Source organism: Trachypithecus francoisi, unplaced genomic scaffold (assembly GCF_009764315.1).
Source record: "Trachypithecus francoisi isolate TF-2019V2 unplaced genomic scaffold, Tfra_2.0 Lachesis_group2, whole genome shotgun sequence".
Classification (NCBI taxonomy): domain Eukaryota; kingdom Metazoa; phylum Chordata; class Mammalia; order Primates; family Cercopithecidae; genus Trachypithecus; species Trachypithecus francoisi.
In genome coordinates this window covers 162,550,273-162,568,258 of record NW_022681465.1, presented here as the reverse complement: position 1 = coordinate 162,568,258, position 17,986 = coordinate 162,550,273, and the positions used below count along the sequence as shown (strand labels likewise).

The 17,986-nt window shown below is 34.5% G+C and overlaps 1 protein-coding gene across 1 annotated transcript in view; it reads left to right on the top strand.

Annotated features, from left to right (window-relative positions):
- The window catches only part of ADAMTS19 (ADAM metallopeptidase with thrombospondin type 1 motif 19), a 269,639-nt gene extending 251,877 nt beyond the window's left edge, over positions 1 to 17,762 (top strand). The window contains exons 22-23 of the mRNA XM_033181355.1: positions 13,991 to 14,168; positions 16,150 to 17,762. Coding sequence (XP_033037246.1) covers positions 13,991 to 14,168; positions 16,150 to 16,301 — 330 coding nt within the window. The 3' untranslated portion in view covers positions 16,302 to 17,762. The remainder of the gene's footprint in view (positions 1 to 13,990; positions 14,169 to 16,149) is intronic.
- The last annotated feature ends 224 nt before the right edge of the window (positions 17,763 to 17,986 follow it).

The window sequence follows — 17,986 nt, the reverse complement described above, 5'->3', positions numbered from 1 at the left end:
TTTCAATGACAGAAAGATAATTTTATACTTTACAAAAGTAGATTCAAGTTGTACTATGTGCAAGTCTTGAATAACCCATTGACATCATGTTTGACTATTCTTTTGTCTCATTTGGGCACTTTATAAATTTGTGGATGGCTATTTATTGGAGCTTGTGTAGCCCCTTTGAATTAAACACGTTTTTCTTATTTCAGTATATTTCAGAGCATATTTGCTATCATTCACCGGAATTGAGTGGATACATACTAAGCATAATGGTGTTCATATAAACTATGGGAAAGAATACGTGAAGATGATCTTGATAAACATATTAAACTGTATCGTAAAAGGAACATTTCTATATAAAATAATGAGAATTTAGCAACAGAGTACTTTCATATCTTCTGTGTAGCATTTGACCCATCAAAAACTTCTTTATACCATTGTGCTATTTTGGATCTAATTAACCTCAGTTCCTAAAATCAGATTACACTTGAAAAACTTTAATTTCATCAGGCCACACGTATTCAACAGTACACATTCACTGATCTTGAACATACTGGAGCTATGACATCTGTAAATATCTCAAGGTCAATGGACATTTCTTTGAGCATCTTCTATAAGATATTCACCTATTTTTCAGTGTTAAACCAAAGTCTTTTTTTTTTTTTTTTAATTTTACTTTAAGTTCCAGGATACATGTGCAGAACATGCAGGTTTGTTACATAGGTAAACGTGTGCCATGGTGGTTTGCTGTCCTTTTCAACCTGTCACCTAGATATTAAGCCCTGCATGCATTAGCTATTTGTCCTGATGCTCTCCCTCCCCTCCTCCACCCCCAACAGGTCCCAGTGTGTATTGTTCCCCTCCCTGTGTCCATGTATTCTCATTGTTCCGCTCCCACTTACGAGTCAGAACATGCAGTGTTTGGTTTTCTTTCCCTGTGTTTGCTGAGGATGATGCCTTCCAGCTTTATCCATGTCCCTGCAAATGACATGATCTCATCTCTTTTTATGGCTGCATAGTATTCCATGTTGTATATGTACAACATTTTCTTTATCCAGTCTATCACTGATGCACATTTGAGTTGGTTCCATGTCTTTGCTATTGTGAATAGTGCCGCTATAAACATATGTGTGCATGTATCTTTATAACAGAATGATATATATTCCTTTGGGTATATACCCAGTAATGGAATTGCTGGATCAAATGGTATATCTGGTTCTAAATCCTTGAGGAATCACCACACTCTCTTCCACAACTGTTAAACTAATTTACATTCCCACCAGCAATATAAAAGTGTCATATTTCTCCACAGCCTCACCAGTATCTGTTGTTTTTTGACGTTTTAATGATCACTATTCTGAATGGTGTGGGATAGTATCTCACTGTGGTTTTGATTTGCATTTCTCTAATGATCAGTGATATTGAGCTTTTATTCATGTTTGTTAGCTGCATTAATGTCTTCTTTTGAGAAGTGTCTGTTCCTGTCCTTTGCTCAATTTTTGAAAGGGTTGTGTTTTCATCTTCTAAATGTGTTTAAGTTCCTTGTAAATTCTGGATATTAGACCTTTGTTAGATAGGTAGAGTGCAAAAATTTTCTCCCATTCTGTAGGTGGCCTTTTCACTCTGATGATAGTTTCTTTTGCTGTGCAGAAGCTCTTTAGTTTAATTAGATCCCATTTGTCAAATTTAGCTTTTGTTGCAATTGCTTTTGGTGATTTCATCATAAAATCTTTGCCCGTGCCTATGTCCTGAATGGTATTGCCTAGATTTTCTTCTAGGGATTAAGCGAAGATCTCAGCAACACTTTCCATTAATGCCATAAGTAATACAATTTCAGGAGTGAAATTTCCATGTTCAGTTTTCTCATGTTATTTAACTTGTCAGCAGTGTTTCATGTCTCATTCATCTTTTATGATAGAAGAAAGGATTTCACACCTTGGTCTGTCCAAGAAATGGACTTCACAACTATTCAGAGTTCATTTCATCCCTTTGTTTCTACAATAATGTCACAGTTAGAGAATTTGTTAAGATTTTTTTTTGAGTGTGTTTTTATTTCCTACACGTTTTCATTTTCTCTCATTTGTCTGTGTTTAGGCCAGTCCATAAGTTTGTCAAATCATTTTGACATCTGAGCCTATCTTTTTCAGTAATGCCAAACCCTGTCTGCTCGGTGCTATCAACTTAGTAGATATAATTTTGTAAGAGTTCATGTCTGTATCTGTTGCTACATCATCCATGGTCACTTGTAGAAAAAATATAAACATCTGAGTTAAGTAAACTTCTACTCTACGCTTCTGTAAATTTGGACATTGCTTATACGTCCCCCAAGGATTTCCCTTTCAGCTGGTTTATTTTGATTAAATTATTTTTAGGTAAAATAAAGTCATTCAGCTCTTATTACCTGGCATAAGAATGGCAGGTAATAAAGTAGGAAATGGCAGGAAATTAAGCTTTAGAGACTGAAAACAAATATAGGGTTTAAGAAGGTATATTTCATTTTGAAAGAAGATTAAGTCTTTTTCTTGTTACCAAATTGATTTGCTAACATTTCTATTTGAACTTCTCATTTACTAAACTATTTCTCTGATCATTTTGAGAGTCCAAAGTGTTCAAATTATTGAGAATTATTTTATCGTGTTTAGTGTTTGACATGTGAGCCACAGTATAGATACAACTTAATACAATCTTAGACATTGTCACTAATGTCCAGGGCAATAATAGATTTATTTCATTATAAAAGAAATATGGGGTTGTCAATGAAAAGAGTCAAACTGTGTAAAATATTCAAAGAGATTTATGCTGAGCCAAATATGAGTGACCACAGCCCATGACATAGCCCAGGGAAATTCTGAGAACATGTACCCAAGGTAGTCAGGCTACAGCTTAATTTTATACATTTTTGGGAAACATAAGACAGCAATCGATACATGTAAGATGTACATTGGTTTGACACAGAAAGGCGGGACAACTTGAAGAGGGAGCTACCAGGTCATAGGTGGATTCAAAGATGTTCTGATTGGCAATGGATTGAAAGAATTTATTTAAAGACCTGGAATCAATAGAAGGGAGTGTGTCTGGGTTAAGACAAGGGGTTGTGGAGACCAAGGTTCTTATGCAGGTGAAGCTTCTACTTAGCGGGCTTCAGAGAGAATAGATAGTAAATGTTTCTTATCAGACTCAAAAAGGTGCCAGATTCTTAGTTAATTCTCTTCTGGATCAAGAAAAAGACCTGGAAAGAGAAGGGGATTCTTTACAGAATGTAGATTTTTTCCCACAAGAGAAGCTTTGCATGGCCATTTCAAAATATGTCAAGAAAATAAGTTTTAGAGTAAATTAATTTGTTTCGGGGCCTGCTGTCTGTCATATTCTTATTGCCACAAAGAGTTTGCTTTGTCAATCTTAAGGTCTCTTTTTTAACGTCAGTGCTGGTCAGCTATGCCTGAATTCCAAAGGGAGGAGGGTATGATGGAGTATGTTCTACTGTTACCAGCAGCACATCCATTCGGGTCTACAGCACCCTCAGTTCTTGTCTCTTCAGAAGAAAGAATTTGAGGGGCATAAGGCAGAAGGAGAGACCAAGGCAAGTTTTACAGCAGGAGTGAAAGTGAAGCAGCGTCATTATCTGGGGTAAATACCCGAGGTTTGTTGTGTTATGCCGGGGCAGACACACAATAAATGAGCTTAAGCGCAGATGTTTAATAGGCAAAAGAACGAGAAAAGAGAATAACTCTCGTAGAGAGAGAGGGACTCCTGAGTGGGTCTTCTGATTCTGTGGTGAAATGCATGAGGTTTTATAGATAAGGTTTTATAGATGAGGTTGAGGAGGCTGTGTCTGATTTACATAGGGCATGAGAGGTTGGGCGGACCAGCTGTGCCATTCGTTTGCATAGCACAGGAAGAAGCCACCCCACCCTAATCTTTTACTACGCAGATGGGTTCTCCTCTTGTCTGGTATCATGTTGACTGTTCCTTTATTCTACACCTGGCTGACAAAGAAAAAGGGAGAAGGACCCTCCATGTCGAACATATCTGACCCCCAGGTAGCCTTTTCCTATTGGCACAGTTGCCGGCATTCACCCATGCAAGCTTCTAGCTTCTATGTCTGCAGCTCAATTTTACAGGCTGTTCTTTCTTAGAAAAGAAATGATTTGGGGGCTGCTTTTCATTAAAAGAAAACCCTTACCAAGGACTCTCTGACTCTCACAAACTGCCTAAATAATTTCTTTCTAGCTAGTGTATGAAAAATGTATTAAAAAGCTTTAGAGCAGGAATGAAAGGATGGAAAGTAAACTTGGAAGAGGGCCAAGCAGGTAACCTGAAGGGCAAGTATGCGGCTTGATCTTTTGGCTTGAGGTGTTATATGTTGGCATGCTTCCGGGGTCTTCCATTCCTTCTCCCCAGTTCTTCTTTTGGTTTGAGCTGTCCACATGCACAATGGCTGGCTCGCACTTGGGAGTGGAGCATGCGCAGTGTGTTTACTGGAGTTGCATGCATGCTCACTTAAGGTGCTCTTCCCTTACTAGTCTAATATTCCTAGGAGGTCATATACCAGTTAAACTCTACCATTTTTCCTCTTAATGCTCATGCTTGAGCCCACTTGCCCAATTCCTGAGCTCTTATTGGAAAGCTGCTGATAACCAGTTTCCGTTTTTTTTTCCATCTGTAGGGAAACTGCCTTCCCCAAGTGCTGGCTGCAACTAATTATTATTTTAGAGAGACAGTTAACAACCTACTGACCATCACCTGATGGTCGCCTGACATTCCTGGTTGTGGGGGAGGGAGAGTCCCTCTTCTGTCTTGCTCATGTCTGCCTATCTAGTATAACACTACCACCCATTCATGGCCTGAATTTGTGTTTCAGGTTTACTTCTAGAATGCTCTTGGCTGACAGGAGGGGTCCATTCAGTTAGTTGGGGGACTTGGAATTTTATTTTTGGTTTACATAGTGAAATTATCTCATGTGTACCCAAGTACAGAGAAGATTGTACTTTCCTTAGGTAGATTTAATTGATGAGTATCACTAAGGCAATAGAACAAATTTTGCTTTCAGAGACTTTAGGGCTTATTTTTTGGTGGGGAAAAGGGATTATCAACATCAATTTTCCTTGTGCCATGTTGTTTGTCCATGTCAAAAATTTGCTTAAGTCCTAAATCCTTGTGACCTATTTTCTAAGCTGTTTAAGTTTGCTCTAAAGATGATTGCTTTCATTTTACTCTAGTAAACCTGGGACATCATGATTGTGTTTCCTATTCAGAATTAAATCTTGTATGTGGAGTGGATTCATGAGGTGCTTTGTTTCAAAGGTCTTTTGGGTCAATATTAAACTGTTTGGGGAACAGAATATCTATCAGACAATACAAGACTCTCTTTTTAAAATACTCTAGTCAGAAAATTTTCCTTGTAAAAGAAATTTCAATAGCAAGTTACTTGCTAAACTCTGTATTTCTTTCCGATTTGCTGGCAAATTGATGTTGACATTTTAGCATTTTGGTTTTTAGTGGAACTCTATAGTGTGTCTTGTTTCAAATATACATGAAATTACTTGATACACATGTGAAGAGCAAGATGTAGCATTGATTAGAAAGAAGGACTGAAAGAAGGGAGAAGGGAAGGAAGGGGAGAGAGAGCATGCCATGGAATCTGAAGAAACTCCTACCTAAATGGTCCACTCTACTCATTTGCCCTTTGCCCTTGTTATTAAATATTTTAGAATATCATAGCACACAAATGTATGAATAAAACTATATAGTGCAGATAGTAGAAATAACATTATATGTGGAATCAAAAGACTTGCATTTGAGGTTTGTCTCTCCTTATGGGGCATGTCTTTCTATCATCTCCTTGAGTCCTACCCTGATTTTCCCATTTGAATTACAAAACCCCTTATCCCAAACGTTTCTCATCCTCTCCCTCAGCTTTAATCTTTTCCATAGTACCTGTTAACATGTAAATTTTATTGTACTTTCCTCCTTTTTTTTTTTTTTTTTTTTGCTCTTACCCTCTCCCCCATTAAGATGTAAGCTCCTGGGGGCCCCTGTTCCTGTCTGTTTTGCTTACTATTACATCCCAGTCTCCAGAAGTGGCACATTGGCTCAGTAAATATTTGTTGAATGACTAATTGAAATACATGCTTCACACTTTCTATTAGCAATGTTGTTAGGGTTATGAGAAAGATAACCGAGATGTTCTATGTAAAAGCATATTAGAGACATGGAATATAATAGGTATTTCATATGTCTGTTCATTTGTGTTTATTGTCTAATATATGATCTGTCAGTAGGTTGTCTGTAGATAAGGTGACTAGATGTTTTAGTTTATTCAGGACTGTTTCAGTATGCCTAGAGTCTGGGAAAAGTTATTATCAGCAACTTATTTCACAAATGTCCTGATATGGATAATAAATTATATGATCACCCTATCTAAAGATGAATCATGCATGTGAATTGTCCTTAGAACAAAAGTTTACCTCATACCACATAACCTGAGTTATACTAAAAATTAAACAAAAAAGCTTTCAAAATTCATTAATTTTTAATTTAACAGTAAAGTAGGAGGATAATAGTCTAACATGGCACTATGTGGAAAAGGGAAATATTTCTATTTTAACATAAAAGGAATATTAGCAATTTTCTAGTATTAAATAGTGCTTCAGCATTCAAATGCTGAATTCAGTATTTTTTAAGTTAAAACTCTAATTCCAGCACTTCTTGTCTGTAAAACCATAGGCAATTTGTGAATTTATGTGAGCATCTACTTTCTCGTCTGTTTAAAAGGGATAATAGTATTCATGGCCTTCATTAAAATAAATGAAGATATTAAATTAAAGTAAATATAAGCTTTAACACAGTGCCTAGCATATAATAAATACTACATAAGTGCCAGCTTCTTCCTGTTCGTATTGAATGGAGGAAAAACTTTCAGAAGTAGTACTGTCAGAGACTTTGGAACCAGAGAGACTCGCTCTTGAATAGGACCTGGTAAAATAAGGCTGAGACCTACTGGACTTCATTCCCAGGAGGTTAAGGCATTCTAAGTCACAGGATGAGGTGGGAGGTGGGCACAAGACACTGGTCACAAAGACCTTGCTGACAAAACAGGTTGCAGTAAAGAAGCCGGCCAAAACCCACCAAAACCATGATGGTGATTAAAGTGACTTCTGGTCCTCCTCGCTGCTCATTATACACTAATTATAATGCAGTAGCATGCTAAAACACACTCCCACCAGCACCATGACAGTTTACAAATGCCATGGCAACATCAGAAAGTTACCCTATGTGGTCTAAAAAGGGGACGAACCCACAGTTCTTTGAATTGCCCACCCCTGTCCCAGAAAATTCATGAATAATCCACCTTTTGTTTAGCATATAATCAAGAAATAACTATAAGTATACTAAGTTGAGCAGCCCATGCTGCTGCTCTGCCTATGGAGTAGCCCTTCTTGTATTCCTTTATCTTCTTAATAAACTTGCTTTCACTTTACTCTAAGGACTCACCCTGAATTCTATCTTGTGAGAGGTCCAGAAACCCCTCTCTTGGGGTCTGGATCGGGGGCCCTTTCCCATAACAGTACTATTGGTTTCCTTTGATCACAAAGCAACAAAGTGGCTTTGTAGTGTAACTGATTGTTTAAATATTACATAACTGGCTAAAAGTAGATGAAATTACCCAGCTTCCATAGTGGTAGTAATCTACTTCCAACTCCATCGACTTTATGTCATTGTGTTTTGATAATAAATGTTATTGAATAAAATACCAGATCCATAGTGAATGATCTCTGGTGTTTTTATTTTTTACACAAGACCATGAACATAATGAGTGGTCAATAAATATTTGAAAACAAAAGTAAATGATGTAGTATTCTGAGACATTCAAGCAGACTATAATTTTAAGACTATGTTAGACAGGACTTCTATTTGCAGAAAGCAAAAGACTTGCCACAACTGTGAGCTGGCAAAGTGGATAATTAGTTAATGAGATTAGAGTCTTTACTCTTTTTTTTTTTTTTTTATACTTTAAGTTCTAGGGTACATGTGCATAACGTGCAGGTTTGTTACATATGTATACTTGTGCCATGTTGGTGTGCTGCACCCATCAACTCGTCACTCTTATGTGGCTTCACTACTTAGAAATTTTCACCACTTAGATGATAGTAACTTTTAATAATAAATCTTTGGAATTTTACTTTGATAGTAATTTAGACCTGAAACTGCAACTATCATCTACTACAATGCCTTGTCTAACAAAAAGGAAAAATAAGTTTCAGGTAAATTATTTGCTAGAGGCAAATAATTAGCAGCCAGGTCTCCTAATTTTGAAGTCAGAATTATTTTGGCTTTTTCTTTAATGTCGGTGTGTTTTTAATCACAGTGACATTATTTGAGAAGATATTTGATTATTTAATATTGTCTTCTATAATAAAAAGAATAGTTTAGAAGATACCTTGGGATTTCAATTGTTCTATTTCAAATAACTGTCCATTTTCCATACATTTGTAATAAAAGTTTTACCAAATTATATTTTATAAAGAAAATACTAGTAAGAACTTGATATCGTATTATTAAAATATTCTAATGAAAATTACATTCTAAAGCTAAAAGATGATTTATTTTAATAATAAAGCAAATCTATTAGTTATTAGTTTCAAAAACATAAAATTATACTGTTTTAGTTTAATGAATTACAGAACTTTCATTATTTCTTGGACAATATTTTTATTTCCAGGTTATGCCCAAATAGTTACAAAACATAATTTGCCTATAAAATGCAACTAACATCTTTTTTTAGTTCCCAAATTTTTATCAAAGGTGCTGTCCAGCCATTATCTGCTAAGATTATGTATTCTGAGTTATCATGTGTCTACTGTTATTTTATGTCATTTTCAATAATACTGAAAAATGATGTGTTATTTTGCTTTGCTCATATCCTTTGGAGTTGATTATATAAGATTGACTAAAAGTGTCAGGAATAGTCTGTGACTAATTATGGGCCTCTTTGAAATGTTGAGAACCTTCTTTATCACATCAGAGTGATTTCATCTTTCTAAGGCTTCTATTGTTCTTTTGGTTTCTCAAATATAGTGATTTTTTTCAAGATTTACAGAAATTTTAGGAATCGATACTAGAACCACATTTTGTTCTGTGTAATATTAATCCCTTAAAAGTTTTAGTTAAACTGTATTTCATTGTCCTGAAAATACTTTTCTAAGCATGTCTTTATTTATATGGTTTTATCCATTGTATAGAGTGGTATTGAGATTAAGTCTTTTAAAGGAGAAAGACCATGTCAAAGAGTCCTCCTATAATAGATGGAAATTATAATAAAGCTCACACTGAACTGGAAATATTCAGATCATGTAGAAGTTTAAGAGAAAAAGTCAGGTTTAAAGGACATAACATCATAGTTTGTTGTTCTTTGATCTGCTATTTGCAGAAAGCTAAGAATTCATCAGATAAAAAGATATTTTGCGGAAATATATACAGAGTAAAACTTAGAAAGCTAAGTTATCTGTAGATTCATGTTAATGACATGCACATAAAATTCCATTATTCTGCAGTAAACTATTGTCATACCAGAACTATAGGCTTCATTATTGAACATGACATACGAACAACTCTAGCATAATTTACCATGCAGCTGAGGCGACAAACTAGATGAATTATATGGTACTACTTACAGATAAGAAGCAATATAAAGTGTCTGTGCTAAATACAGAACATGTACTTTTAGCCAGTAATTTCCAAACTCAGACTGCACAGCATAATCACCTAAATACTTTCGCTATAAATGCAGATTCCCAGATCTCACATGAATTTATTGACTAAGAAATTCTATGTCTTAAAATCCATCATTGTCTTTAAAGAAAAATCTCTCCTATGATTCTGAAGTATAGACTCAACATATGAATATATGGTTTAATTTATAAATATTGCATAAATATGCATAGGTAGTTGTGATAATGTGGAAGCTTTCATGGAGAAGCTGGATTTGAGATAGTGTTGGGGTTTTCTTTGTTGTTTTGTTTTGTTTTTTGTTTTGTTTTGTTTTGTTTGAGATAGAGTCTCACTCGTTCACCTGGGCTGGAATGCAGTGCCATGATCTTGGCTCACTGCAACCTCCGCCTCTTAGATTCAAGCAATTCTGTCTCATCCTCCCCAGTAGCTACAATTACAGGCCTGCGGCACCACACCTAGCTAATTTTTGTATTTTTAGTAGAGATGGGGTTTTTCCATATTGGACAGGCTGGTCTAGAACTCCTGGCCTCAAATGACTGCCCGCCTCGGCCTCCCAAAGTGCTGGAATTACACATGTGAGCCACCACACCCAGTCTGAGATACAGTTTTGTAAAACAGCATGGCAATTTAGGAAAGGAGTATTACTCTGAGCACAGTTGTAGAGGTAGAAATAGAAATTGCATGGAAATAATTAGTTTATAAAATAACAAATTATTTTTAATAGGGTGGAGTTGAATATAAAGTTAAAGAGGTAAATACATACCAGCCTGGATATAGCAAGATACTGGGCTTTATCTTTTAGGCAATGGTAAACTCAATACCAAAGATTTTTGTCCAAGGAGCATATATATGTAAATAAATTTTGAAAGAATGCATTTTCGATTAATATGTGACATTCATTGGCAGGCTGAGGACTAAAACAAATCAAACAATAGTACGTTAGATTTGAGGTAATGAGGATTTGTGCAGAATGCTTCCTTTGCTAAGGAAAATAAGAAAAGAGATGAGCCCAAGGATGATCATAAAGGAAGAACTGATAACAAAGAGAATGCAATACTAATAGTAACTTAGGAAAATACAAAGGAAAAAAAGTATTAAAAATTGTATGTCTGTATATTTAAAAGATGACAATCAAAATATTTATCAATTTGTAATCAGAATAGAATACACCAAGATAATTTATTTAAATAATTATAATTGTATTAATAAACCCTTTAAGCAAAATATTGCTACATATTTTTACACAGAAAATAATATGGCTAGTAAATAAATCATTATTTTCAGAAACACAAGCACATTTCCCCTCTTACATATAGTTTTGATACCATAAAATAATGGTGTTTTCTCAGACAAACTAGCATCAGACTATTTGTGTCAAAAAACAAATTTAGTGATATATGTATAAAACCAAGAGATTTCCCTGGTAAAAGACTGTTACACATCAAATATGTTCTTTGCAAAATATTTTACAAATGAAAATAACATTTAGTTGAAATGCAAGAAATAGGTTAAAAGTGCACTTGATTAATAAAAGCCATATATGACATACCCACAGCCAACATCATACTGAATGGGAAAAAGTTGAATGCATTTCCCCAAAACTGGAACAATATAGGGTTACCCACTCACAACCTCTCAACATAGTACTTAGAAGTCCTAGCGAGAGCAATAAGGCAAGAGAAAGAAATAAAACATCCAAGTTTTAAAAGGAGAAGTCAAATTATCTGTGTTTGCTGATAATAAGATTGTATACCTAGCAAACTCTAAAGACTCCTTCAAAAGACTCCTAGACTTGATAAATGCCATCAGTGAAGTTTCAAGATACAAAATCAACGTAGAAGCATGTCTATACGCCAATAACATTCAAACTGAAAATGAAATCAAGAAGATGGTCCCATTTACAATAACCACACACACAAAAGAATTACTTAGGAATACATTTAACTAAGAAGGTGAAAGACCTCTGCAAGGAGAACTGCAAAATACTGATGAAATAAATAAATGACACAAACAAAAGGAAGAACATCCCATGCTCATGGATTATAAGAATCAATATCATCAAAATGACCATACTACCCAAAGCAATCTAGAGATTCAGCACAAATCCTATCAAATTATCAATGTCATTTTTCACAGAATTAGGAAAAAAATGCTGAAATTCATATAGAATCCTAAAATAGCCTGAATAGCTGAAGCAATCCTAAGTAAAGAACAAAGGTGGAGCCATCACATTACCTGACTATATGCTACAAGGCTATAGTAACCAAAATAGCATAGTACTGGCACAAATATAGATACACAGATCAAGGGAACAGAAAAAAGAACTCAGAAACAAAACCACATACCTATAACCAACTGATCTTCAACAGAGTCAACAAAAATATGCAATGAGGAAAAGACAACCCTATTTCATAAATGATGCTGGAAAAATTGGATAGCCATATGCAGAGCAATGAAACTGGACCCCTCTCTCTCACCAGATACAAAAATTTACGCAAGGTGGATGAAAGACTTGAACATAAGACCTGAAACTTAAAATCCTAGAAGAAAACCAAAGAAAATGCTTTTGGACATTCGCATCAGCAAGGAGTTTATGAGTAAGACCTTAAAAGCAAATGCAATAAAAATGAAGTCACAAATGGGACTTAATTAAACTAAAGAGCTTCTGCACAGCAAAAGAAATAATCAACAGAGTATACAGAAAACTAACTGAATGGGAGAAAATATTTTCAAATTATGCATCTGACAAGGACTAATACTCAGAATCTGCAAGAAACAACTCAACAAACAAAAAACAAGTAGCCCCATTAAAAAGTGGGCAAAGGACATGAACACACATTCCTCAGAAGAGACACACAGGCAGCCCACAAACATATAAAAAAAATGCTCAATATCATTAATCATCCAAGAAATGCAAATTAAAACCAAAATGAGATACCATCTCATACCAGTCAGAATGGCTACTATTAAAAAGACAAAAAAGAACAGATGTTGGTGAGGATGCAGAGAAATGGGAATACTTATACATTATTGGTGAAAATGTAAATAAATACAACCACTATAGAAAACAGTATGGAGGGTTCTTAAAGACCTAAAATTAGAACTAACATTTGATTCAGCAGTCCCACCATTGAGTATCTATGCAAAGGAAACAAGTCCCTGTATCAAAAAGACACATGTACTCATATGTTTATCACAGCACTATTCATATTAGCAAAGTTATGGAATCAATCAGTGTGTCCACCAACAGATAACTGGATAAAGCAGGTGGGTGTGTGTGTGTGTGTGTGTGTGTGTGTGTGTGTGTAATAATATGCAACCAAAAAAGAATGAAATTATGTCTTTTACAGCAATGTGAATGGAGCTGGAGGCCATTATCCTAAGTGAAATAACTCAGAACAGAAAATCAAATATTTCATGTTCTCACTTGTAAGTGGGAACTAAACAATGGGCCGACATGGACATAGAGAGAGAGAGAGATAATAGACACTGAGATCTCCAAAAGTAGGAGAGTTGAACATTTACATATTGGGTACAATGTTCACTATCTGGCTGATGAGTATACTAGAAGCAGAAACCTTACCATTTTGCTCTATATCCATCCCCAGAATCTATAAAAATAAAAAAGTTTAAATGATAAAAATAAAAAAGAGAAAAAAAGTACCTTTTACCTGAGAAATTCAGATTATCAAGTATTTTTATTAGCATAATTCTAACATCACCTAATCTACCAAGAAAAAGCAATTACTTTAATAACGTATGTGGCTAAGACATCTTGATATTATTTATAAACATTCTAAGGCCAGAAAAAATAAGGCAGATGAGTATATTTAAAGACTGTAACAAGGATCCAGCTCTAAAAGTAGACATGTGCTAACTTCTGAACGTCGGTGATTAAATTAAATAATCATGAATCAATTATTTGTTTGCAAACCATGTATTAGACCTTTGAAAGCTGTCTGCTCAAGCATTACTGGTGTCATTCACTCTCTTTCTCTTCAAGTCATACTGTATCTTTTTCTTTCACCTTCTTTACTCTCATGTCCTTTGCATTACCCAAAATTCTGTCTTAGATCAGCCAGAGGTTCTCAACAGCATTGTGCCCAATTTATGAGCATCAATGTTTCTGACCCATGTTTTGCCTTGACTGTCGATGCTGCAGCTCATGTTTAATTTTAAGAAACATTTTGAGAAGGTTGCCACAACCTAGAAAATAATAACAGCAAAAAATAAAAATAAAAAAGAACCTTAACAAATCTTGTATTTCTCTTAGTGCTCAATTACCTGTGGCAAAGGAATGCAGTCCCGTGTTATCCAATGCATGCATAAGATCACAGGAAGACATGGAAATGAATGTTTTTCCTCAGAAAAACCTGCAGCATACAGGCCATGCCACCTTCAACCCTGCAATGAGAAAATTAATGTAAATACCATAACATCACCCAGACTGGGTAAGCAGACAAAACAAAAAAGATGTTTTTGAGAAACATAGAAATGCTTATGGCTTCTTGTATTTTATATATTACTTTAAACCTTGATAGTTGTAACCTATACTGATTATTTTGGTTTGGACTAAATTGGATCCATTTAAATATGATTTCGTCCAAATGGTCAGGTGGGTAAAAAAAAGATCCACAAACGTAAACTGCTTTGATTCCCAAAGTTGTCCAATCAGCCAGATCCAGGAAATAATAATGCCACACCACCCCAGGTCTTTTTGTAACCAAAGCTTTTTGTAACCAAAACTCGGATCAGTCCCATGGCAGAACTATCAATTAAGTTAATATCTGCAGAAAGATGAGATTGTAGTGTAAGCCTTAGATTTCTCCATGATTTATAGCCTTCCTTGTGATCTGGGTACAAATTATTCTTTGGAGGGACATAGACTAAAATCTGTCTTTCAAGAAGAATGTGTGCATGGATCTATATCATTAAACAAGAAGTTCTATTTTCTTTTTAAGTTTTGAGAATATGATACTAAATAAAAAGTAAATTCTAGTAGTATTGAATATATTGATGTTTACATTGTTTTATGTTACAAAATGCCTTCATATATTTCCCAACTTCTGTTATTTAATCTAAGCCATAATGAGAATTAGAGTATATATTTTAAGTAGATAGAGCCTATACTTGCATAACAAATACTAATGAATGATTTAGCATTTATATCTGTGACTTAGTAGCTTTTAACAGCACTCCTGCCTGATTGTCAGTGTTTAATACCTTTGGTTTTAACCTGTGCATATAATCTCCAGGGGAACAATTTGAATCATACAAAATAATATTACCAAAATGTAAGAAGATAAATTGTCATATGTATTTTTCCAGGCATAAGACTCAGTCAAATGAGAAAACCTGGTTTCTTCATGGAAATACAAAAATTCTCTTTTGGGGGCCAAATGATTAACTAACATTTCTAAGAAATAATCAGTTCAAGGTAAATAACACTGATTAAGACAAAAAGTTAAGCAATTCTAGAGCAGATGTACTAAATCCATTTATTCAATAGCAGTATAATTCCTTTCTCCAACAATTACTTTACAGTATATTTCCTTTCTCCAACAAGTCCTTGAAATATTACGTGGCAGAAAATAATGGATTAAAATAAAATTTTATTAAAATTGCATTTTCTCTATTTATTATTCCTTGAAGGTGTACCCCAAAATATAGAAGCACAATTAAGTTAGGAAAATCTAAGGTCTTTAAAAATGGAATAATTATGTTAGAATACAATTCATTCCCATATGCAAAAGAAATAATTGTAGCAGGAGTAACTTTCATTATGCATTCCAGAACACACTATTGTTTTACAAAAAGGGAGGCCAAGTCTACATGACCAAATATTCTATACCAAGTTCTCATTTCAAACACTTCAATTATTGCTATAAATCTCAGTCACTTGTGATGATGTGCATTGATTTTTATAGAAGCCTGAAATCACAGCTCCAGATAATCCATTTAGATGTGACTGTTATCTGGGGAAACTAGGAATATGAAATAACTGTGAGCATATTTTTGCTTTGCTGTTTCCTTGTAATTTCAACCTCAATAATAGTATTTATTAATTTGTATTCCCATAAAGGTAGATACATTGAGCACATTTATTTTTCTTTTTAATTTTCTCTACTAAAATTCAAAAGAAGCTTAAATGAAAGTTATGAAACTAAAGCTTAAAAGTACAAAACATTGAACCTGGAATTATATCTTTAATAAGCCTAAAAACATTTATAAGTAAAAATATTATTCATTCTTTACTTTTTAATCATAGGAGGTGTGTGTGTGTATATCTCTTTGCTGCTTAAATTCCAGAAGGTAATATAAATGAATCAAAGAGAGTGTACAAAATCTGCCCCCATTTAAATGCTTGAAGTTTGTTTTTACTGACATATATGATATCTGCATGGATTGAATTCACTATGTTCTATTTCACAGCTGCTCTGACTTTCAAGTGCCTGGGAGATCAGTGGCCAGTGTACTGCCGAGTGATCCGTGAAAAGAACCTATGTCAGGACATGCGGTGGTATCAGCGCTGCTGTGAAACATGCAGGGACTTCTATGCCCAAAAGCTGCAGCAGAAGAGCTGACCTCTAGCAGGCTGGCTGGATCACAGCTCTTTGCAATTACATTATTTATAAACACACACACTAGCATGTTTTTCAGACCAAATATTATCAGATTACATATAATTTAATCAAATTAATTTATTTTTTTGCCTGCCAAACATCCAATGTGGTGCTTGTTTTGGTTACACAAACATTTTGATTTATACTATATGGCTTCATAAATAATTTTATATGAATGAATTAGTTGGATCCAGTAATATAATGAAAAGAAAAAGGAAAAAAATAGATCATTATACTTAAAACAATGTTTTGTTGTTTTGTTAGGGCTATCTCTAAGGTGCTACTCTCTCCCCACCAATAACATTGAATTATCCAGAATGTATACTGACTTAGCATAATAGTTTAGGTATATATGAAGAGAAACTATTTTTGTTTTTTGGTGTCCTGCTGCAGAATTAGCCCATTTTCTGTTATCTGCAGGAGATGTGTAAACATAATGAACCTCATGGTGTTGAACAGGTTTTTAGAGAATGTATTATGAATTTGGTTCAGATTTATAGACATCCATAGGAAAAATTCTGCTGTAATTATAACCTTATTTTGATATGGAAAGGAAAAGTCAAAATAGAGACTTTGATCATGTTCATGAACATGTACTTGAACACAAGTATTGTAACAATGAAACACTGTAATGATTTACACTGAATCACAATTGCACTGTTGATATAGTGTAGAGAAATCGTTAGAAATGGTAACATCTTACAAAAATGTGTATTATTTTAACATGTTATCACTAGATTTTAGCTTTTTTAAAAATATTTTTAACAAAGAAAACATTGATCCACCCATTTCCCTGTATCTTTTTAGCAGATTTATTAGAGTATAGTACTTAGCCTCACGAATCATAATTAGAAAATTTACTAATATTTCTCAGCCTTTTCCCTAGGAACAAGGAAAAACAGAAAGCATATAATACTTTGGTAGTTTCATTGTGTTTTTCTTCCTTTTAAAAATTAAAAAGTTTTACAGTTATGTGAAACGTTCAAAAGCCAGCTTAAAATTTTTCTTGTGAGAAAATATTGTACATGATTCACATGATTTCTTAGATTTTTCAATAAAATATGTAAAACTTCCCATTGAGAGACAATTCTTCATAGACTTGTCACAGATCCACATGTCTGACCAACAAAGGTACCGTCTACTTTTGTTCTGGAGTATCTTCTAGAGGATGTTTGTATAGTGAACTGCCTTGGAGGATAGTATCTCTCTTGGGAGCAAAGGGCAAACATGCTTCTCATTATAAAAGTTTCAGATTCCCTAAAATTGGGGTTTCTTTACTATAAGACAATCCAATGCATGTGCTGAGGTCACCTGGCTCTCTTCCTGTCACCCTATGGGAAATGGGGCTCAAGGAGCCAGTACAGGAAAAGCTGATTCCCTGGCTACTATTACTGTGAGTAATGAAGTCGTTTGTCTCTAATGCAGGAGTCTCATGTCTTCTGCCCTGAAATCATAATAGGCTAACTTGATAAGTTGCAAGTAGGGCAAAACCTCAAAAGCTTCACAGTTCTTTACATTTCTCTCATTAATATTTTTCCCCTCATTTTAATAAATGTGTTTTAATATCAAGGTCATATTTTTTCCTAGATTGACCCTTCCTGTGTAAATCCTTTAATTTAATTGCTGAGATATAGGGTTAACCAATA